At 39.3% G+C, this 23341-nt stretch overlaps 1 protein-coding gene across 2 annotated transcripts in view; it reads left to right on the top strand.

The window, feature by feature from the left end:
- Positions 1-1503: 1503 nt before the first annotated feature.
- The window catches only part of atxn10 (ataxin 10), a 195290-nt gene continuing 173452 nt past the window's right edge, over positions 1504-23341 (top strand). For both annotated transcript variants that reach the window (XM_073059230.1, XM_073059231.1), the window contains exons 1-2: positions 1504-1647; positions 10571-10768. In XM_073059230.1, coding sequence (XP_072915331.1) covers positions 1505-1647; positions 10571-10768 — 341 coding nt within the window. In that variant the 5' untranslated portion in view covers position 1504. The remainder of the gene's footprint in view (positions 1648-10570; positions 10769-23341) is intronic.

Genomic DNA, 23341 nt, shown 5'->3' with positions numbered 1-23341 from the left:
AGACTGAGAAACATTTAAAGATTTGCGTAGTTGTTCGGGAGAATAGTATTCTTTATAGAGAGGATAAATTAAGGCAGTCATGGTCAGAGAGTATTTAGGAGGGGTAAAGAGGAAACAAGCTAAACAAAGATGATACAAAAAAAAAGACCAACATGAAGAAATAGTCATGTATGCATAGCTCAGACAAGAGAAAACTTAGTGTAAAGGTCCATGGAAACAGGGAATAGGAAAACACAGAATTAAATACCATAAGATATAAGAGCAGAATTAGGAGTTGGAGGTCTTATGGTAAAATAAAGTTGAAGAAGATATGATGGAAAATAATTTTCTCAAAGTTTGGCAGGTGCATGAAATAAAGTAGTGATCTGAAGAGTGTAGAAAGACTCAGCTGCAGAGGTTCCTTCGTGGCAATGAAGATACTGGTTGCAGATGAGAAAACTACTCTTACAGAAGTTGGACATCATAATGTCCAGAAGCAGAGGTATAATTCAGTATTGTAGTGCTTTAAATGTCATGTGTTGTAACTTAAAAGTTGAACCATTAGCCCATTCAAACTATGACTCAGAACTGCTGTTATGCTGATTAGTTATACTAAAGTTTAAAGATTGGAGCAATAGATAAAAGGCACAGCTGTTGAACTTTGGGGTACAAACCAGTGGAATCTGTTGCAGAAACAGCCTTGCTATCATGAGAGCTCCTAATTATATCACTCTCACCTAAAATGAAAACTTTATAATTTTTCAAAAAACACGTAAAAGTTAAAATGTAAGCTGTTCTTTTTCTCTATTATTTCAAAGTACAGTATCAAGGTTGGTTAGTCAATGGAAAATGATTGTTTAAAAATAATTAGATGGAAACTACAGTACTTGATGAATATGATGTCTTTTGAAATGTTAATGAATGTTGAGTAATATTGAAACAGACAACCCCCGTCTTGTCTTGCTGAAAGTGCATTTGGCCTTAGGCTGATTAAAGTCCATTTAGAATATATCAACACACTGCAATAATTAATGTTTTGTTACCTCTTCAAAATACTTACTCAAATTGATCAAACACTATCTCCCACTAACAAAGCTATCTTTGATTATTTGGTGCCTTTCCAAGTATAAATTGCTGTATTCCTTTCAGTGCACACAAGTGTGACCAGATCTCTTTTCAAACTTAGAAAATTCTTCCAGAGCTCAACGATCTGGATCCTGGCTGAAGGATCTTGAGCTCAAGTGAGGAGATACGGGGAGAAATTCCTCCATTAAGAGGCTGGTAAATCTCTGCAATGGTCAGTGTTGAGTTAGTAGGGATTCATCCCCGTATTTATGTCTGGACCGTCCCCTGAGTAAAACAGGCTCTCTGTTCACGTATGTGTGTGTGTGTGTGCCCCTTTCACTCAGCGAAAAAGGCAGTCCAGTCGGAGATCTTCAGACTTTGCCGCTCAGCGTCACCGTCCAATGAGCGTGAACGCCTCTTGCGTCAGGTCGCAGGGGACGCAGTGACGCAAAAGGTTGAAATGGCGGCGCCCAGTGACTCTGTGCTGCAGTCTGCGGCAGTGATGAATGAGTTGGTTTGGAACAGTGAGGAGGATGATTTGTTCTCGGTTGTCATGGTACCCATCCAGAACCTGACCAGCGCATTCAGGGAGCAGCAGAATAGGTGCGTTAGTGAGAGGCTGGGCTTCCGATGCAAGAAAAGCTGACCCCATGTTTAGGATTAAAGTAAAACGCGGGGTTCTGCTCTGAGGATCTTGTTTCATTAATAAACTTTCTCGAAAAATGGTACAAGTAGGTTCATCCTTCAGACTAGTCATCTGATTATGTTCAATTCTCCAGCTTATGTTTCTCATTCAAAAAGCAATGTCTTTCTTGAAAAGTGCTGTGAATATATGTCAGGATGGGAGACCCCTGAAGAAGTAGTTTCTTTTCAGGTTAAAGGAATAAACACTGAGATTGTTTAGTTACGCTTAGTTCTTCCCACCATATACCCTTTTGTTATGTTTTGTACCCAGAGCTCTTTCTTAATTATAAGACTCTATGCTACAGTCTAAATCGAGTTTATTTTCAGATAATAGGGCATAGACTATAGAAGTGTATCGTTTCTACACAGAGTATTAAGTTATTGCTCAAGAAGTTTCTGCTAATATCAACATTCATTCTTATGGCATTACTTTGTTCTTGCTTATGGTTTTAAAATATTCTTTTACAGTTGACAGGCCACAGGCCCTTCTGGCCTAATGAGCTGCACCGTCCAACAATTCACAAATTTAACCCTAGCCTAATCACTGAACAATTTACATAGAACAAATTTACAATAATCAATTAATCTGCTAACGGATACATCTTTGGAATGAGGGTGGAAATCAAAGCAACTTTTTTTTGGTTTAATGGGGAATTGTAGGAGAACATTACAATACAGTTTGAATACCTCTGAAAAAATTAGACTTGGCATTTATGGTTGAGGATATTTACAGTGCTTTTCTTCCAACAATGTTCATGTATACTATAAAAAAAGCTTTATCACTTAAGCTATGCTTGAAACAACATTCAGCACAAAGTGACACATTGGTTGCGGCAGATGAGGTTAAAATGTGTTGATACATCTTCATGGTGGATTGAGAAGTGAGATGATTTTAGAACCGAATATCGAGGCAGCTGAACGATTGCCTTCTAATGATTCACCATTCAATATGTGTAGAAGGCTAGAATTGGAGAAGCAGGAGTATAAAACTCAGAAGTGATTTATTGGTCTGGACAGCTTTGCAGAAGTAAGTTAACTGTGAAGAATTAAAGGAATTATAAACAAGGATCAGAATCTTAAAACTAATATTTGTCACTGAGCCGAGGAATGAAATGAAATGAGTCATGAAAGTCAAGGCTGAATTTTAGATGAGGTCATCCTTAAAAATTAAAGATCATTATTGAAATCTAGCCAGAAATTCATTCAAATGTTTGAGATTAGAAGAAGCAAAAGGCATGGAGGGTCAACAGCAGGTAGCTGGGACAGGCAGGAGACAGATGATGATTTGAGGTAGAAGTGGACTGTCTTTATCGTGCCTGAAACTCATCATTTTTATCATGTTTAGTTGCAGAAATATGAATGGTCTGATTTTTATCTTTGAAGAATGAAGTTTGTGTTCTGATTTCTGAATAGAGAATTGCAGGAAATTTCTTGTCCAATATGAGATGTAACAGATAAGTAATATGGCAAGTGAGAAGTGGAAGTGAGGTGGCGTTGTATCTCACCAACACACAAATGTAACAGTGTGTGCTTGCATGTATCAACAGTTACATGGTCTGCTTTATTTATTTGCAGTATGTGAGCATTGATGGCAAACTCAGCATTTTTCATTTTCAGTGGGTCTAGAGTTGGACACAGGTTAGAATGGATATGAATAGCAGGCTTCCTTCTGTAAATTACATTAGTAAACCTGATGTTTTTACTTGATATTTTCATGGGCACCATAACTAATAATGATTTTTTTAAAAATTCAAAACATTTATATTTTGATGCTAAATTCACTAGCTGTAATAGAATTTGAATGTCATCAGAATCAGAATTGATTTTAATCAGAAGCAGATTTATTATCACTGATGTATGATATGAAATTTATTGTTGAGCAGCAGTGTGCAAAAATCTATAACAAAAATAAATATATAGTGCATGAAGCAAAAGGAATAATGATGTAGTGTTCATGGGTTGTTCAGAAATCTAATGGTGGAGGAGAAAAAACTGTTTTTGAGTCATTCAGTATGGATTTTCAAGTCCCTGTACCTCCTTCCTAATGGTAGTAATGAGAAGAAGGCATGTCCCAGGTAGTGAGATGCCACCTTCTTGAGGCGCCACCTCATGAACATGTCCTTGCTGGTGGGAAAGGTTGTAACTGTGATGGAGCTGGCTGAGACTGCAATTCTCTGCAGCCTCTTGTGATCCTGTACTTTGGAGGCACTATAGAAGGTCGTGATGCAACCAGTCAGTATACTCTCCACTATAAATCAATAAAAGTTTTTCAAAGTCCTTGGTGACATACCAAATCTCAAACTGCTAATGAAGTATAACTGTAGATATGCCTTCTTCGTAATTACATCAATATGTTGGGTGCAGGATAGATCTTCAGAGCTATCTGACTCCCAGAAGCTTGAAGCTGCCCAGCCTTTCTACTGCCAAATCCTCAATGCAGGCAGGTACACTTCCACCTAACTTTCCCTTCCTAAAGCCCACAGTTAATTCATTGGTCTTGCTGACATTGAATGCGAGGTTGTGTTGTGAAACCATTCATCCAGCCAATCTATTTCACATCAGTAAGCTTCTTTATTGCCATCTGAGATTCTGCCAACAACAGTGGTGTTATTGGAAAATTCATAGATGACGTTTGAGCTGTGCTTGGCCACAGTCATGCATGTAGAGAAAATAGATCAGTGGTAGCTCAGACAGTTGAGGTGCGCTTGTGTTGACTGTCAGCAAGGAGAAGATGTTATTACTGATCCACACTGTGGTCTGCCTGGATTATTTGCGAGCAACATAATAAAATACCATTGTGGTTATGATATGGAGAAGCATGGTTTATATTACGTGATAGAAATATATTTGGATTTATTTTTAATAATCCTGCATTCCTGTGGCCTTTATTGTATTAGATACATTTCTGTTTTATAAGAACAGTGATGAATGCCATTTCTACGAAAATAAGAAGTTGGAACAGAAAGTTATTTTGTCCTTGGACCTTTCTAGGTATGGCTGATCTCCTACCCCACTCCCCAATCACCATTTACACTCCCTGCACCATCCCCAAGTCCCATGATACCCTTAAAAATCAGAATTCTATTGCTCTCTGTTCATTGGATGTTCACAGCCCTTCAAGAGAGTAAATTGCTGAAATTTACCACTTCTTCATGGAGGGATTTTTCCTCATATCTCCTCATTTGAGCTCAAGATCCTTCTGCCAGGATCCAGATTGTTGAGCTCTTGAAGAATTGAGTATGTTTGAAAAGGGATCTCTGCAGTTTTGTGTGCACTGTAAGGAATATGGTAATTTAAATTTGGAAAGGCACCAAATAATCAAAGATAGTCAGCTTTAGTAGCAGGGAGATCCCATCTGACCAATTTGACTAAATATTTTGAAAAGGTAACAAAAATATTGATTATTGCCAAAGCAACCCACACACAAAATGCTGGAGGAAATCAGCAGGTCAGGAAGTATCTGTGGAAATGAATAAACAGTCAATGTTTTGGGCAGAGTCCTTTCATCAGGACTGGAAAGGAAGGGAGAAGATGCCAGAAAAAGAAGGTGGTGGGAGGAGGGGGAGAGAATGGAGGCCAAGCTGGAAGGTAATAGGTGAACTCAGGTTGTGGGTGAGGGGTATGAAGTAAGAAGCTGGGAGATGATAGGTGGAAATGACAAAGGGCTGGAGAAGAAGCAATCTGAAAGGAGAGAAGAGTGGGAGAAAGGGAAGGAGGAGGGGCAGCAGGAGAAGGTGATAGGCAGGTGAGGAAAAGAGGCCGGTGTGGGGAAACAAGATGAGAGACGAAGAGGGGAGAAAAACTTACGGTGTGGAGTGGAAAAATTGATGTTCATGCCATCAGGTTAGAGGCTACCTAGACGGAATATGAGGTGTTGCTCCTCCAACCTCAGAGATTTCATGGCAGAAGAGGAGGCCATGGACCAACATGTCGGAATGGGAATAGGGATAGGAATTGAAATTGTTGGCCACCAGAAAATTTGCTTGTTGTGAATCGATCGGAGATGCTAGACAAAGTGGTCAATATTGCAGTGTGTTGCTGTATTCTAAATGGACTTCATTAAGGCCTTTGACAAAGGCAAAGGAAAACTAGTCAAAAAGTTTAGAATCCATGGGATCCAACGCAAATAGGGAAATAGTCTCAAGAACTGGCTAGGAGGCAGAGGATTAAGCTGGATGATTGCTTTTGTGATTGGGAGCCTGTGACCGTCAGTGCTGGGAGCCTAATTATTTGTACTTGTGTTTGGATATGAACACAGGATATATGATTAGTAAGTTTGTAGATGTCATGAAAATTTTGATAGTGAGGAAGATAATCTTAGGCTTCAAGATGTCATTGACTAGTTCGTAAAACACCAGAGCAATGGCAGATTGAATTTAATCCTAATAAGTGCAGGTGGAGCATTTTAGGAGGACTAATAAGATTGGGGCAAACCCCACAAACAGCAGGGCTCTAGGAAGTATTTAGAAACAGAGGAATCTTAGTGTCCATATTCCTTAAACAGCTGATAATGTGCTAAAGAAGGCAAATGCAATACTTTCCTTCATTAACCAGTACACAGAATACCAGAGCAGGGAGGTTATAGTACAACTTAAAATATAACATTAGTTGAGCTTAAATACTGTATACACTTCTTGTCACCACATTATAAGAGGGATGTGTTTTCACAAGGGAGGTTGCAGAAGAGATTCACCAGGATGTCGAGGTGGAATGTTTCACTTATGAGGGGCGATTGGATAGACTAGGCTTGTTTTCCTTGGAGAGGAGAAGGCTCATGGGGACCTCAGAAACATACAGAATGATGAAGTGAATAGATCAAATAGGTAGTAGGAACCTTTTTCCCCATATCAGAAATATCTAGGTTTAGATTAAAGTGTAAGAGATTTTAAAAGGTTCTAGAGAAGGACGTTTTCACCCAGAGAGTGGTTCGAATGTTGAACAGACTGCCTGAAAGAGTAACGGAAGCTGGTATTCTCACATTTCAGGTTTTAAGCAAGTACTTGAATCACCGAGAGATAGAAGGTTATGGGCCAAATGATGGTAAATAGGATTAGAATAAATTAATATTTGATGGTCAGCACAGTTATGTTAAGCTAACTGGCAGCTTTCTGTGCTCTGTCACTTTATGGCAAAGCCACTGTCTTTAGAACCAGGATATTAGATCTTTACAACCTTTACTTTATTGCATTGTGTCCTTTATAAAAATATTGCATTAAATACTCCAGATGTGACCTTGTCAACGTCCTGTACAATTGCAGTATGTCTTAAGTTCTGTATTGAAATTGTAATAAAGACCAATGTACCATTTGCCTTTCTAATTACCTGTAGCACCTGCATGTCAGCATTCAGTGACTTGTACACTAGGATACACTGATCTCTTTGGGTGTCTATAAAACCAGTCTCTCAATGGTTTTTAAGAGATTTTGCTTTTCCCTTCTGTGCACTAGTGTGGATAGCATCACAACTTCCCCTGTTATTTCACCTACCTTGTTCTTGCTCACTCACTCAGCTTGTCTTAACTCCTTGATGCCTTTTCATGTCGTCATCCTAATTTGCAGTGCCATCTAGTTTTATATCATCAGCAAACTTGCTGATATTGCATGTGAATAGCCAGGTACCAAGGAATTGCAGTACTCTGCTGGTCACAGCTTTCCAACTTGAGAAAGATCCGTTTGTTCCCACTCTTTGTTTTCTGTTCAAGAACTGGTTCACATTCCACGTCAACATTTTACTCTCTGCAGTGTGCACTCTAAATCTGTTGACCTGTCCCCTTTGCAGTTCTTTATTGAAAGCTTTCTATGAATCCAAAACACCAAATCTATTAATCCTCCCCAATGAGGAACTCCAGTAAATTAGTCAAACATGGTTGTTAAAATCATGCTGACTTCGCTCATTCTTTTCAAGATGTTCTGTATCATCATCCTTCCAGCACTTTCTCCATAACAAGTCAGTACATCCCTCTTTTTGCTTGCCTTCCTTTCTCAAGTAATGGGTCACACTTGCTACCCTCCTATCAATGGGAATAATTTCAGAATCAATAGAATTTTAGCAGCTTGTAAATGTGTTCAGCACCTCTATCACATTCTTCTAAGACTCTTAAGATTTTGTGCACTTTGCGCTGTTTTTAAGGTGACAAGCATACAAGTCCCATGGATTCCTAAAATGTATATTTATGTTCATTGGTGGTCAGCCTGGATGTTAATATTACTTGCATGTTAAAAAGTAAATACACTATTATCTATTGATTTATATTCTTTAAAAAATCTTTGGGATTCCACTTAGAAATATCTCAGAACATGCCTTGATTCTACTCCCTCACTTTCCCAATCCTGTGCTCATTTTTCATTGAGAAATGCTACAAGAAGTCTAGTTTCTCTCTAAGTCTTGTGTTAAGGTTGTGCTTTCCACATGTATTATTTTGCTGTCTGCCACTATTGATTCACCTTTATTCTTCATCAATTACCTCCATGTTGAATTGTAGCAAGTCAGAACTAAAGAAACAGGGAACGCATGAATCCAAAACAAGATAAGTAGCTTGAGAACAAGCAGTGAGAAACTGACAAACATAGTATATGGAAGTTAATCCTGAAACAATCAGGGAAATAAATAACTTGGAGAAAGAAGTCTCATAACCTTGTTCAAAGAAAAGTCAGTCCTTTTAATAACCTTTTCTAATCTGACATGAAAATAATTTTGTTTTACAGCTTACTTTTCCCATTTAATTATGGTTATATACATTTATAACACTTCACCACTTTGGAATTTATAAAGCAGGATATCATCTGTGCTGCAGGTTTATTTGTTTGGCTGGATAGATTTCTTAGAGTATCTGAAGGGATCTTCCAGCAGTAATTATGTGGTTTTTTTTCAGAATTTCATTAGTTGAAGTGTTTCTTTGTTATATGAGGATTTCTGAGTTCTCTTGCTTTTATAAAACAATTAGGTTTGAATTTCTCAGAGTAGGAGTAGACATCTTGGTCCCTCAAGCCTGCTCCATCATTTAATAAGACTACAACTGATTTTATTGTAACCTGAACTCCACATTCTTATCTTTCCTTGATCATTTTTCATCCCTTTCCTCCTTGCACTTCTACTTTATTCAAAGATGTTGCTTCTATTGCCCTTTGAGCATGAGAATTTCAAATAGCCATGACTTCATTTATATTATTATTATATGGGTCGTCCTTAGTTCTAGATTCTCCCACAGGTTGAAACATTCTCTCCATATCAACTTTGTGAAAACCCAACAGGAACATGAATGTTTCAGATGTACTTTTTCACTCCTTTATCTCCAGCATATCCAAACCCAATCTTTGCCAGTAAGACTGTCCACCTTTTTCAGATTGTACTCTAGTATGTAGTTGACAGTTAGTGGTTCTGCTTTGGAACTTCAGAGACCCAGGTTCAGTGCTTTTCCTGGGTGACGTTTGAATGGAATTTACATATTCTCTACATAATTATGCAGGTTTCTGCTATATCTCAAAGACATATTGGAAGCTTAATCAACTACTGGAAATCACTGCATAAGTATCAAAACAATGGAAGGGACATTGGTGATCATGTGAGGTATAATAAGTTGCATGTCTCCAGGAAAATAAGGAGAAGGAAAATGGGTCTATAACGTTTGATCTGTATGGGAACCTGCCATTGACGCGATGGCAGAATGGCATCTTTCATTATTATAAAAAGTAAATTGACCTTTATTTCCAATAAGATATGCAATATTATTTCAATTTTGCTTCAGTTGCACTGCATCTTCAATTAATGTATAAGTAGCTTCTTGCCAAGTCTGCCTTTCAAATTCCCCGTTATTATAGAGGAACTGTTTTAAAGTATTATTTACTCCCTGAAGTTTTTATAATAACATCATATTCCTCAACAACCCTGTGCTTATCACCTGCCAAAACACACACAGCAATAGAATAATGGACCAAAATGTTCTTATCTGTTGCCAGAATATCATGCGCAAGGCCCCCTTTGTGGGTCACTGTGCTTCTGCCATTTTACACCTGCATGTTGCTGTTGTGCAGCTGCCCTGAATCAGACATTTCATGTTTGTAGGCAAAATTACAACTTTTAGGATTTTAAGCCCAAGCTGAAGCCAGTTTATGATGTATGAATCTGAATCCCTGATGGTTTAATTAAGTTACGCAGCATGTAATAGCCCTTCAACTCAGAGGTACCTTTTGCACTAATGTTTTTTTTTCTTTTCCTATTTCCATCAACTCTTCCTGGATTCCACCACTTGCCTACACACAAGGGGTAATTTACAGAGCCAATTTACCTACCAACTTTCATGTCTTAGAGATGCCTTTAGTCTGTAAGGCTGCACACTGTGCCTGAATGGTCCCTTCTTTCATCTACATTCATGTTAACCATAAGGTGAACTGACCCACAATCGTTCCATTATCAAGATTGATTTCTTTCACTTCTATATCTTTGCCCTGCCTGTTCATGTTGTGTACCAACTTGGTGTTTTGCCACTTACTTTTACTCATTCCTTCAACGTAGCTGGACTGCACTTCTCTTCTGTGTTGCTTTCTGATTTGTTATCCTTATAAACTCTAGCTGCGTGTTTTCTGTCACTTTTTATCCCCCTTTCAACCTCTATCCTGTCTTTAAGTCCCCAATGCATCATATTTAAAATCAGTGTTTTACAATCATATAATTTTTGAATCTCTTCCAGTCCCCTCTGATGAATGTATGTTATTTTGCCAACTGTTTTGTTCTTCCTTGTCCTCTCTGCTTACCATTAGTGATTTGGCTTACTGTGCCTGGGTGAAATATTTTAGTAATCTGCAATATATAGTGTGAATCTGATTTTATTTTGTATTTTTTTTAGGGAGGAAGCCACACAATCTGTGTTTGAAATATTTGCACGCATCCTGACAAGACAGTTGGCTGCAATAAAGGTCTTCACTGAGAATTCTGAAAATGGCAAGGATGAACAACATGAAACTCATTTGCAGCTTATTGCTGAATGTTTCCGATGTTTGAGAAATGCCTGTATACAATGTATGAAGAACCAGTCTTATATAAGGTAATTAAACTTCAATAGAGCAAGTCTGGGAGGCAATGTATAGGCACAACATATAAAAGAGTAAATATATTTTTCAACATAGTGGTAAGTTGGAAGTTTATAAACCAGGATCTGAGCTTATGATCTCACCTGTACTGTTGTGGGGTATTGTGTGACTGCTTGGTCCTCCACAAGGATAGATGGAAACTTGGCAGTAAACATCTTCGTCTAATTTTAGCTATATTACTGTGGTTTGGTAGTCACATTGGTGTGGCCTGTGAGGAATTATTCCTGTGCTCTCTCTAAAGTATGATGCAGTGAAGCAAAGCATTGGGAGCAAAAAGGAAATTTTTCATTGCATTCAGGAGTAAAATAAATTTTTATCCTTGGCAGAGAATATTTTAAATCGAACTAATATTTAAAATACGTTTTCATATGGAAGGAGTTTACATGTACTTTTTGTTGTTTGTACAATGAAAATTCCAATATGGATTTGTCTCCATAGTTCTCAGAAGTGCAGAGTGTGACAATACTACTGCTGGAGAGAATGGAATTCTCATCTGTGTTCATATAGATTGGTCTGATTTTTTAGGTGTGCTTCTTTCCATTTTATTACTGTAAAAGTTTGCAAACTGACAGTTTCATAGTGCCATGCATTGTTCCTCAAGAATAAGAAAAAAGATATTCTCATTCAGCACTGCATTTTTGCCTATTAGCGTCAAAAGTTATCTGTAATCCAATCCAGTTTTATAGTAGGTTGCCCCAAGCACTAGCAGTATGCTTTTGAGATGTGAATGAAACAAGAAAAAGACCAGCAATCACACCATTCTTGGGCAGAATCAATTTATACAGTGACAAGTTTGCTGCAGAAGAGCTCTGTTGTATTCATATGCCATTTGTCTGGTTACAGAATTAATGCTGCTGATATTGAGATAGCCTGCTGCATAACAGAGATTTGAAAATGCAACCAGGTTAATTCTGGAATTAAGTATTCTAAATAAGTAATGCAGCTCTACATCATAGACCAGGAAAAGTCTTAAGAATGATTTACTTACCATTTTGATAAGTTCTTCCTACAGTTGTACTTTAAACCATTCTTAACACATAGTAAATTCCCCGTTTTTTCTTTCTAGTCACAGTGAGCACTTTCAGAACTAGATGTCATATTATTTTATATGTTAATGTTTCTTAACAGTGATGTGGAGGTGCAATGGTTTATAGTCATTGGAAAAGCAGCTTGGGTTCAGTATTTTTTTCAAATCTCCTTAGGTGAGAAAGAAGGTTCAGGGAGATTTTTTTGTATATGGAGAGGTATTATGACCAGGGAAAGGATTGGAAAGAGTTCTCTGCCTACCTATTAGTTTTAGAGTTTGGAGCTCTCTCCACATCTGCTCTTCGTAGCTGAGACTTTTATGTATGAGAGGAAACAAAGTGTAAAAGTCACCGGGAGAGTGAAGTGTAAGTGCTCAGAGTGTTTTGTTTTGTTTTCAAGAGATATTAAGGCCCAGGTTAAGGGAAAAGAAGGAGGTGCATTTTAGGTATAGGCAGGTAGGAGCAAATGAGGTGCTTATGAAGTATTAGAAATGCAAGCGAACACGTAATAAAAAATCATGAGGGCTAAAGGAAGACATAGGATCCTAAAGGATTTTACAGATATGTTAAGAGTGAAAGGATTACAAGGGACAAATATTGGTCCTGTGGAAGATCCGGATGGTAATATCGAGGAGCAGATAGGGAAGATCCGGATGGGATAGCAAGGAGCAGATAGGGAAACAGATTCTGGAAAGGTGTAATAATAACAGAGTTGTCATGCTGGGAGATTTTAATTTCCCAAATATTGATTGGCCTCTCCCTGGAGCAAGGGGTTTAGATGGGGTGGAGTTTGTTAGGTGTGTTCAGGAAGGTTTCTTGACACAATATGTAGATAAGCCTACAAGAGGAGAGACTGCACTTGATTTGGTATTGGGAAATTAACCTGGTCAGGTGTCAGATCTCTCAGTGGGAGAGCATTTTGGAGATAGTGATTATAATTCTATCTCCTTTACAATAGCATTGGAGAGAGATAGGAACAGACAAGTTAGAAAAGCGTTTAATTGGAGTAAGGAGAATTATGAAGCTATCAGGCAGGAAATTGGAAGCTTAAATTGGGAACAGATGTTCTCAGGGAGAAGTGCAGAAGAAATATTGCAAATGTTCAGGGGATATTTGTATGGAGTTCTGCATAGGTACATTCCAATAAGACAGGGAAGTTATGGTAGGGTACAGGAACTGTGGTGTACAAAGGCTGTAATAAATCTAGTCAAGAACAGAAAAGCTTACAGAGAGCTAGGTAATGTTAGAGATCTAGAAGATTTCTAAGGCTAACAGGAAGGAGCTTAAAAAGGAAATTAGGAAGTTAGAATGAGAAGTCCTTGGCAGGCAGGATTAAGGAAAACCCCAAGGCATTTTGGAAGTATGTGAAAAGCAAGAGGATGAGACGTGAATGAATAGGACCTATCAAGTGTGACAGTGGGAAAGTGTGTATGGAACCGGAGGCAATAGCAGAGATACTTAATAAATACTTTACGAGGGGTGATTGATAAATTCATGGCCTAAGGTAGAGGGAGTCAATTTGAGAAAACCTAGCACATTTATTTTTCAACATAGTCCCCTCCTACATTTACACACTTAGCCCAGTGGTCGTGGAGCATACGGATCCCTTCTTTGTAGAAATCGGTGTCTTGGACCTCCAGAAGTGGACTACAGAGGGGTGATTGATAAGTTTGTGGCCTAAGGTAGAAGGAGATGAGTTATTAACTTCAAACTTTCTGCATTTTCACTCAAAGAGTTGAACTGCACGTGCATGTAACAAGAGCTGTATAATTTATTTCCTTCTACTTTAGGCCACAAACTTATCAATCTCCCCCGCTGTGGACCACTTTTGGAGGTTCAAGACGCCGACATCTACAAGGAAGGGATCCGTATGCTCCACAACCGCTGGACTAAGTGTGTAAATGTAGGAGGGGACTATGTTGAAAAGTAAATGTGCTAGGTTTTCTAAAATTGACTCCTATCTTAGGCCACGAACTTATCAATCACCCCTTGTACTTCAGTATTCACTATTGAAAAGGATCTTGGTGATTGTAGTGATGACTTGCAGCAGACTGAAAAGCTTGAGCATGTAGATATTAAAAAAGAGGATGTGCTGGAACTTTTGGAAAGCATCAAGTTGGCTAAGTCGCCGGGACCGGATGAGATGTACCCCAGGCTACTGAGGGAGGTGAGGGAGGAGATTGCTGAGCCTCTGGCGATGATCTTTGTATCATCAATGGGGATGGGAGAGGTTCCGGAGGATTGGAGGGTTGTGGATGTTGTTCCTTTATTGAAGAAAGGGAGTAGAGATAGCCCAGGAAATTATAGACCAGTGAGTCTTACTTCAGTAGTTGGTAAGTTGATGGAGAAGATCCTGAGAGGCAGGATTTATGAACATTTGGAGAGCTATAATATGATTAGGAATAGTCAAGGGCAGGTCGTGCCTTACGAGCCTGATTGAATTTTTTGAGGATGTGACTAAACACATTGATGAAGGAAGAGCAGCAGGTGTGGTGTATATGGATTTCAGCAAGGCATTTTACAAGGTACCCCATGCAAGGCTTATTGAGAAAGTAAGGAGGCATGGGATCCAAGGGGACATTGCTTTGTGGATCCAGAACTGGCTTGCCCACAGAAGGCAAAGTGTGGTTTTAGACAGATTGTATTCTGCATGGAGGTCGGTGACCAGTGGTGTGCCTGAAGAATCTGTCCTGGGACCCTTACTCTTCAGGATTTTTATAAATGACTTGGATGAGGAAGCGGAGGGATGGGTTTGTAAGTTTGCTAATGACAGAAAGGTTTGGTGTGCTGTGGATAGTGTGGAGGGCTGTCAGAAGTTACAGCGGGACATTGATAGGATGCAAAACTGGGCTGAGAAGTGGCAGATGGAGTTCAACCCAGATAAATGTGAAGCGGTTCATCTTGGTAGGTCAAATATGATGGCAGAATATAGTATTAATGGTAAGACTCTTGGCAGTGTGGAGGATCAGAGGGACTTTGGGGTCCGAGTCCATAGGATACTCAAAGCTGCTGTGCAGGTTGACTCTGTGGTTAAGAAGGCATACAGTGTATTGGGCTTCATTAATCGTGGAATTGAATTTAGGAGCCAAGAGGTAATGTTGCAGCTATATAGGACCCTGGTCAGACCCCACTTGGAGTACTGTGCTCAGTTCTGGCCACCTCACTACAGGCAGGATGTGGAAGCCATAGAAAGGGTTCAGAGGAGATTTATAAGGATGTTGCCTGGATTGGGGAGCATGCCTTATGAAAACGGGTTGAGTGAACTCGGCCTTTTCTCCTTGGAGCGACGGAGGATGAGAGGTGACCTGATAGAGGTGTATAAGATGATGAGAGGCATTGATTGTGTGGATAGTCAGAGGCTTTCTCCCAGGGCTGAAATGGTTGCCACAAGAGGACACAGGTTTAAGGTGCTGGGGAGTAGGTGCAGAGGAGATGTCAGGGTAAGTTTTTTACTCAGAAAGTCGTGATTGCATGGAATGGGCTGCAGGCAACGGTGGTGGAGGTGGATACGATAGGGTCTTCTAAGAGACTTTTGGATAGGTACATGGAATTAGAAAAATAGAGGGCTATGGGTAAGCCTAGTAATTTCTAAGGTTGGGACATGTTCGACACAACTTTGAGGGCCGAAGGGCCTGTATTGTGCTGTAGGTTTTCTATGTTTCTATGTAATCCATGTGTGGAGCCAAAAGAGATGGGGGAGATCTTAAATGAGTTTTTTTCACTCAGGAGTCAGACACAGAATCTAGAGAAGTAAGGCAAAATGGCATCAACTTTATGGACCCTATACAGATTACAGAGGCGGAGGTGTTTGTAGTCCTGAGACAAATCAGGGTGGATAAATCCCCAGGGCCTGACAAGGTGATCCCTTGGACCCTGAAGGAAGGCAAATGCATAAATTGCTAGGATCCTAGCAGAGATATTTAAATCATCCTTAGCGACAGGTGAGGTGTCAGAGGTTTGGAGAATAACCAATGTTATTCCAATGTGTAAAGAAGGCTCTAAAAATAAACCAGAATTGTAGTCCAATGAGCCTGACATCGGTAGTTATTGAAAGTATTCTAAGGGACCGGATATATGAGTATTTGTATAGACATGGACAGATTAAGTATAGTCAGCTTGCTTTTTTGTGTGCTACGTTGTGTCTAACCAATCTCAGAATTTTTTGAGGAAGTTATCAGGAAGCTTGATGAAGGTAAGGTAGTGGATGTTCTCTGCACGTGTTTTCGCAAAGCATTTGACAAGGTTCCGTAGGGGAGGTTGTCCAAGAAGGTTCAGTCGCTTGGCATTCAAGATGAGGTGGTAACTTGGATTAGACATTGGCTTTCTAGGAAAAGCCAAAGAGTGGCGGTAGATGGTTGCCTCTCTGACTGGAGTCCTGTGACTAATGGAGTGCCGCTGGGATCGGTGCTGGGTCTGTTGGTGTTTGTTATCTATATCAGTTATCTAGATGCTAATGTGGTTAGCTGGATCAGTAAATTTGTGGATGACACCAAGATTAGGGATGTAGAGGGTAACAAGGAATGCTATCGTGGCAGTGGGATCTGGACCAGCTGGAGAAATGGCTGATGGAATTTAATGCAGTCAAGTGAGAGGTGTTGCAGTTTGGTAGGCCCAACCAGGGTAGGTTTTACACAGTGAATAGTAGGCACTGAGGAATGTGGTAGAACAAAGCGATCTGGGGATACAGGTCCATAATTCATTGTAAGTGACATCACACGTAGATAGGGTCAAAAAAGCTTTTTGGCACATTGGCCTTCATAAATCAAAGGATTGAGTACAGTGGAAGGGATGTTATGTTGAAGTTGCATAAGACATTGGTGAGGCTTAATTTGGATTATTGTGTGTGGTTTTAGCCACCTACCTGCAGGAAAGATGTAAATAAGGTTGAAAGAGTACAGAGAAAATTTACAAGGATGTTGCTGGGTCAGGTGGACCTGAATTATATGGAAAGATTGAATAGGTTAGGACTTTATTCCTTGGAATGTAGAAGATCAAGAGGAAGTGTAATAGAGGTATGCAAAATTATGAGGGGTATAGATGGGGTAAATGCAAGCAGGGTTTTTCCACTGAGGTTTGGTGGGACTACAACCAGAGATCATAGGTTAAGTGTGAAAGGTGAAAAGTTTAAGGAGTACAGAACAACCTACCAGTGCAAGTGGTGCATGCAAGCTCGATTTCAACATTTAAGAGAAGTTAGAATAGGAACATGGATGGCAAGGGTATGGACGGTTATGGTCTTGGTGTAGATCGATTAGAATAGGCAGTTTAAATGGTTTGGCACAGATTAGATGAGCTGAAAGGCCTGTTTCTGTGCTCTACTTTTCTATGACTCTGGGACTTGCTAAGCGTGCCGTTGCAAGTTTGTTTTTGCAGCTCAGTTAATTGTGTACTGTTTAACAAGGATTACACCTTTTTGAATTAACTAAGTTTTTAATGGTGTATTTAGACACAATTACCTCTTAGCAAGCCCGAGGTCTGAACATAAATTTTCACATTGTTATCCCTGAGTCAAAATTCTGTGACTTTTATAGATTAAAAAAATTATAATATGAAATTATTTATTACATGTCATGTTCTCGTTTAATTTCATCCATATATAACACCTGTAAATTCAGTCAAATTTGTTTTATTTTACCTTCTGGTCACTGTCTTCAGTAGTTCTTCAGTGTTGTTGGCTGCTAGATGGCATTATCATCAGGTGCTTGAGGCCAGATTGAGATTCAAATCAATTTATTTCATTACAAGCAACTGAAAACTCGCTTTGTGATGTGTGATATAAGTTTGATGCACAGCTTGGTAGTGGTAGTGATAAGTAGGCTTTTTGAAGTCCTTTCATGATGGATAACCAACCATGGTCTGCATCTGTAATTTACTTAAAAGATACATTGTTTAAAATATTTTAAATGGCTTTGCTTCTGCTGTCAGTTGGATGGTAAGACTTACCAGATATCAAAATGCATTTCTGATAAGTTTATATCCATGTTCTGGTTTTTAACTAATTTTGGGTTCACTTTCAGAATTTCTTATTGCATGTAAAATTTTGCCTTAATTGAGGGTTTGATTCTTTCATTCATCCTAACCGCTAACTTGGTGAAGCAAAATATGCAGACAGAGTTGCAGTGCTTAATTGTAAATTATATATTGCTAGTTTTTTTATTTAGGCTCTCTTTTACAGCTCTGCACCACTGACTGCCTCTGATCTGTCTTGACATCTTATATGAATTTTCTCGCTTATTCTTTAGTTCTTCTTGTCATCTTCGCCAATCTTCAGCAAATGCAAAATGGCCGCTGTTCATGACTTCGTGTGTGTCACTCCTGCCTCTGCAAACTTCAGTGACTCACCAAGGATTCAAATTGTTTAAAAGCCTTGTTCAAAGGTCCATCAGGCAGGTCCATGTGTAAACCTAGTGCATATATTAATGGCTAAAGTACACTGCTCTTTGAAGCTGTATATATCAAGCTGAAGTTCAAGCTCAAGTTTGTCATTTGCCTGTACATACATTCAACTAAGTGAAACAATGTTCCTCCAGACCACGGTGCACCCATAGCACATATATCACACACAGCAGATAAAACAACAATATTGCCATAAATAAGTTAATAAAATATGATTCAAAATGTGCAGCTCAGCTAAACAGTAAAGCATACAGTAAACAATGTTTCAGGCTCTTTGTACACAGCACTGCAGGGAAGCGGGAGGGAGACCCTGGTGATCCTCTCGGCGGTTTTTACTATCCTCTGTAGGGTCTCGCAGTCCAATGGCTTGCAGCTTCTGTACCACACAATGATGCAGCCAGACAGGACACTCCCAGTGGTGCCGCTGGAGAAAGTTGTTAGAATGGGCGCAGGGAGCCTTGCAGGCTTCACTCTCCTCAGAAAGTGTGCATGCTGCTATGACTAGTGAGGAGGTGTTGTGGGTCCAGGTTAGATCATGCGTTATGTGCAGACCAAGAGCCACAGATATGCAATGGAGAGTGGTCGACCTGTGCCTTTCTGAAGTCCACAATCATCTCTTTAGTCGTGTCCATGTTGAGACTCAGGTTGTTGTTCTCACACTGTTTGACAAGCGTCACTGTCTCTTCTCTGTATGACAGCTCATCATTGTTGCTGATGAGATTCACCACTGTTGTATTATCAGTGAGCTTGATGATGCAGTTTGAGCAGCATCTGACAGTGCAGTCGTGAGTCAGTAACGTGAACACCCATGGGCTGAGCACACACCCCTGGGGGCACCAGTGCTCAGTGTGATGGAACATGAGATGTTGCTGCCAACTCAGACTGATTGGGGTTTTTCTGTCAAGAAGTCCAAGAACCAGTTACAGAGAGTCCCAACAAGGAAAGTTTACCCACCAGTCTCCGAGGGATGATTCTGTTAAATGCCGAGCTGAAGTCAGTGAACAACATCTTGCCATATACGGCATCATTTTCTAAGATGGGACAGGATGGAGTAGAGGGTCGAGGGTATGGCATCATCTGTTAACTGGTTTGAGCCGTAGGCAAACTAGAAAGTCTAATGTAGCTGGAAGAGGGGATTTTATATGATCCGTTACTAGCTGCTCAAAGCACTTCATGATTGTTGAAGTACTGCTACTGGATGGTAATTATTTAGGCCGGCTACTGCTACTCTCATGGGCACCGGACTAATGGTGGGTGCCTTTAAGCCTGCAGGGACTTCAAACAGATATTAAAGATGTCTATTAAGACCTCTGTTAGCTGGACTGCTCCTGACCAAATATGCTGTCTGGCCAGCAGTTTTGAGTGGGTTTATCCTGGTTGCGATCCTCCTCACCTCGGCTGTAGCCAGACCTTCCTCGGGGAGGGGGGCTTTCCTCGATGTCACACCATTCCATGTATTAAGTTGTGCATAGTAGGCATTCAGCCTATCAGGAAGGGAGGCATCACTGTCATTGGTGCGCAGGGGGTGACCATGCTTTCTGAAGATGTAGCATCAGCTCCTGGTAATCCTTAAAACTTCATTATAAACCAAGGTGAAGTTTTAAATAAAATAATTAAAGATTTCAGACGTATACAGGAGATTGTACAGGACACTGCAAAGGCTGCACAGAGAATTATGTTCAGTGTTGGTCACCCTGTAATAGCAAAGATATTATTAAACTAGAATGAGTGCAGAATAAATTTACAAGGATGTTCCCAGGACCTGAGGGGCAGAGATTCGGCAGGCGAGGACTTTAGTCTTTGGAATGTAGGAGATTGAGATGTGATTTTATAGAGCTGTGTAAAATAATGAGGGGCATGCATAGTCTTTTTCCCAGGGTTGAACTAGAGGGCATGGCTGCTGAGAGAGGAAAGATTTAATGTGAGCTTGTGAGGGAACATTTTTTACACAAAGGTGGTATCTGTGTGGAATGAGAGGAAGTGATTGAGGTGGGTACAATAATGAATTTTAAAATGCAGTTGACAGGTATATGACTTGAAAAGGTTCATAAAGTTATGTGACAAATCCTGGCAAGTGGGACTAGCTAAGACAAGGCATCTGTTTCTATGGTGTTTAACTCTTGTGCAGGAATATGGTTCCAACTATTTCTCTTATAGGTGAAGAAGTCCAGTGGCATTATGAAAATTATTCTTGGGTTGTTGAGTTCTAATAATTTGTGTTGAGTGTAATTTGTTCAAATTACAGTTTCTTGATACTATCAGTGCCATGGTTTTCACAAAGTAAATGATTGAATAGTATCTCAAGTTTTTTGAGGAGATGATGAAGGTGATTGATGAGGGTAGAGCTGTGGACATTGGTTATATGAATTTTACTAAGCTGTTTGACATAGTAGGCTCATCCAGAAGATTAAGTTGCATGAGATCCACTGTAATTTAGCTGTTTGGTTTAGGCAGTGGCTTATCCATAGAGACAGAGGACTGAGGTGGATGGAACTCCAGCCAGAATAAATCCCATGACAGATGGTGTTCTTTGAGGATCAGTACTAAGATTTCTATGTGATGCACATACATCACTTGGACGAAAAGGTGAATTGGCGGATTAGTAAATTTGCAGACAATACAAGATTGGCATTAAGGATGGTATAGAAGATCGCCAAAGTATAGAGGGAAATATAGTCCATTTGGAGATATGGGTGGTGAAATGGCAGATGGTGTATAATCTGGTCAAGTTCATAGCTTCTGGTCTTGATTAGTTTCTGCATTTTCATAGATTATAGTCTTCAACGTTCATCCTTGGGATTTACCACATACCAGATTTCATTCATTCTTCCAGTCTGAATGAAGCAGCTTGGAGATGGTGGAAAATGTATTGGAATCACAGAGAAGGCCATTCATAATGTTGATTTCGGCTACCTTGGTACTGAGAAGAGCTGAAACTGTGCTGGAGGGATGTAGAGAAACGATTTAGAAAGATGAACACGAACCAGTGAGGTTGACAATGCATTCAGGGACCTTGAAGATTAAATTTGCATAGTTCTGCTCCATAATCACTTTATATAAGTAGCAGTGTCTGCATTATGGCTGTCAGCATATAATCATCCTTAAAAAAAGGGCCAAAAATAGGTGGTAGAAGGCATAGGAATACTATAATTAAGTTAGTGTCTGCAATTGCTTTTGTCATCTGTAATTGCTTCAGTTTGATATTAAGTTTTGAAGCTGTTAGAATATTGATATAAACTTTGCTTTATTAGCTTGATTTTTGATGAATATGAATTATTTCTAAGATTGCTGAGATAACCCCTGCAACCATAATGTAGAATTCTTAATTTTCATTAAGTGCAAATTAATATTCTTTATTTATTGAATTCAATTCCATTGTAGTTCTGCAATATCAGCAACATTTATATTGTGAATTTTTGTGTTGATAACTTGAACTGTTCTCAGGCCACTAATTACTATTCATCTTCAACTAGAATAAATGAAAATTTGATGGTCATTTGTGAACAATAGAATACTGTACTAACCATATATGCATTGAACATTCAGCTGCACAGAGTTTGAGGTCTGGCAAAATATCTAAATATTCCGCTTTCTGTTTTTAATTTGTCTAAAAAGTTATGATAAACCATATTTGTCTAAGAATTTTCTTAAAGGGGGCATAAAATCAGTCTCTTATTGAGAAGATTGGCAAATATAACAGAAAATACTTCTGTCTTTATTGCTTAATTTGGTGGTAGTTGGTCAGAGTTTTTGATTTTTGTTTTTTATTTGATTTTTATTGTATTTGTACAATTTGCCTTTTGCACAATTGGTTGCTTATCAGTCTTTGTGTGTACTTTTGATCCTATTGTATTTCTTTGTTCCACTGTGAATGTCTGCAATAAAATGAATCTCAGGGTAGTATATAGTGATATATATGTACTTTGATATTAAATTTACTTTGACGAATTGTCGAGCTATTATTAGCCTAGTATGTCGTGATCGTTTTTGCATATTTGTTTGATTCTGCCACTTGGCTCTGGAGTTTTACTAAACCCCATGTAGATATCCATTCTACTAATATTTCATTTGTTTTTGCAGATAACTGAATTTTGAATAAGTGTTCTTTCATAGAGTCGGTACAAATTCAACAGTCCAAAAGCCACCCCCTTCCATGCTGCAACCCATTCTATGAGATTTTATGAATCAATAAGTTATTCATTTTGTGTGAAGAATTTTGAATTATGAGTTAATTTGAACAAACTAACATGTTTACTTCTCTATTTCCCAACTATCCCGATTATGGTTAGTTGTCACATCAACTTTACAATGAATAGAGTTAACTTGTATACTAATAATTTGTACTTCCTGTTAATTGTTCAGATAGATTTTTAGGCATGTAGATCCCAGGTCAGAGAGCGAGGAACAACCTGCTGTTTGGCCGATTTAAGCACCAGGCTAGATTAAACGGTCAGGGTGTTGGGGTAAGAGGAGAGGGATGGGCTTTTGTTCAGCTCACTGCTCGCGAGGTCTACTTATCTCTGTCCTGAGATGAGGCCGGGGCCTGCAACTAACAGGGTCCTGGATCAGCTGTGACTGGCTTTGTGGTTGTGGACTCACTTTCGTGAACTTCAGTTCTGAAAGTAATTTGCCTACTTTCATTGTTTGTGCGATTTCTTTTCCTCCTGCATGTCGGATGTTTGATGATCTTTTTTATTGGGTTCTATCGGGTTTCTTTCTTTTGTGGCTGCAGGAGGAAGACGAATTTCAAAGTTGTGAATAGTCTACATTGGTAATAAATGTACTTTGAGCTTTGATTAGCAGCCCTATTAGGGAGATGGACTCATAGTAAACTGAAGTGTCCTTGCCTCTCTAAAGACCATCAAATACAGCCCTGTCTACCAGCCTCTTTCCCCTGTTGTATTCATGTGTGCTGTACCCTACTTGTGTACTTTTTTTTCTCCACGATCAACTGGTTGTTCAGTAAAGTATTTAAGAAGGCATTCTGCCTCTGGTGTTTTTGTCAGGTGGGGTGTGCTGTGTCCTGTTCCTTGCACAAGGAGTTCAGGTGCAATTCAGAGAATCTGGCTGATAAGTAGAAGTGCCAGTATCTATGTATATTGAGAT

The sequence above is a fragment of the Hemitrygon akajei genome, chromosome 10 (assembly GCF_048418815.1).
Source record: "Hemitrygon akajei chromosome 10, sHemAka1.3, whole genome shotgun sequence".
NCBI classification, from domain to species: Eukaryota; Metazoa; Chordata; class Chondrichthyes; order Myliobatiformes; family Dasyatidae; genus Hemitrygon; species Hemitrygon akajei.
Note: the sequence above shows the minus strand (reverse complement) of the source record. Positions and strands in the feature narration are given on the sequence as shown.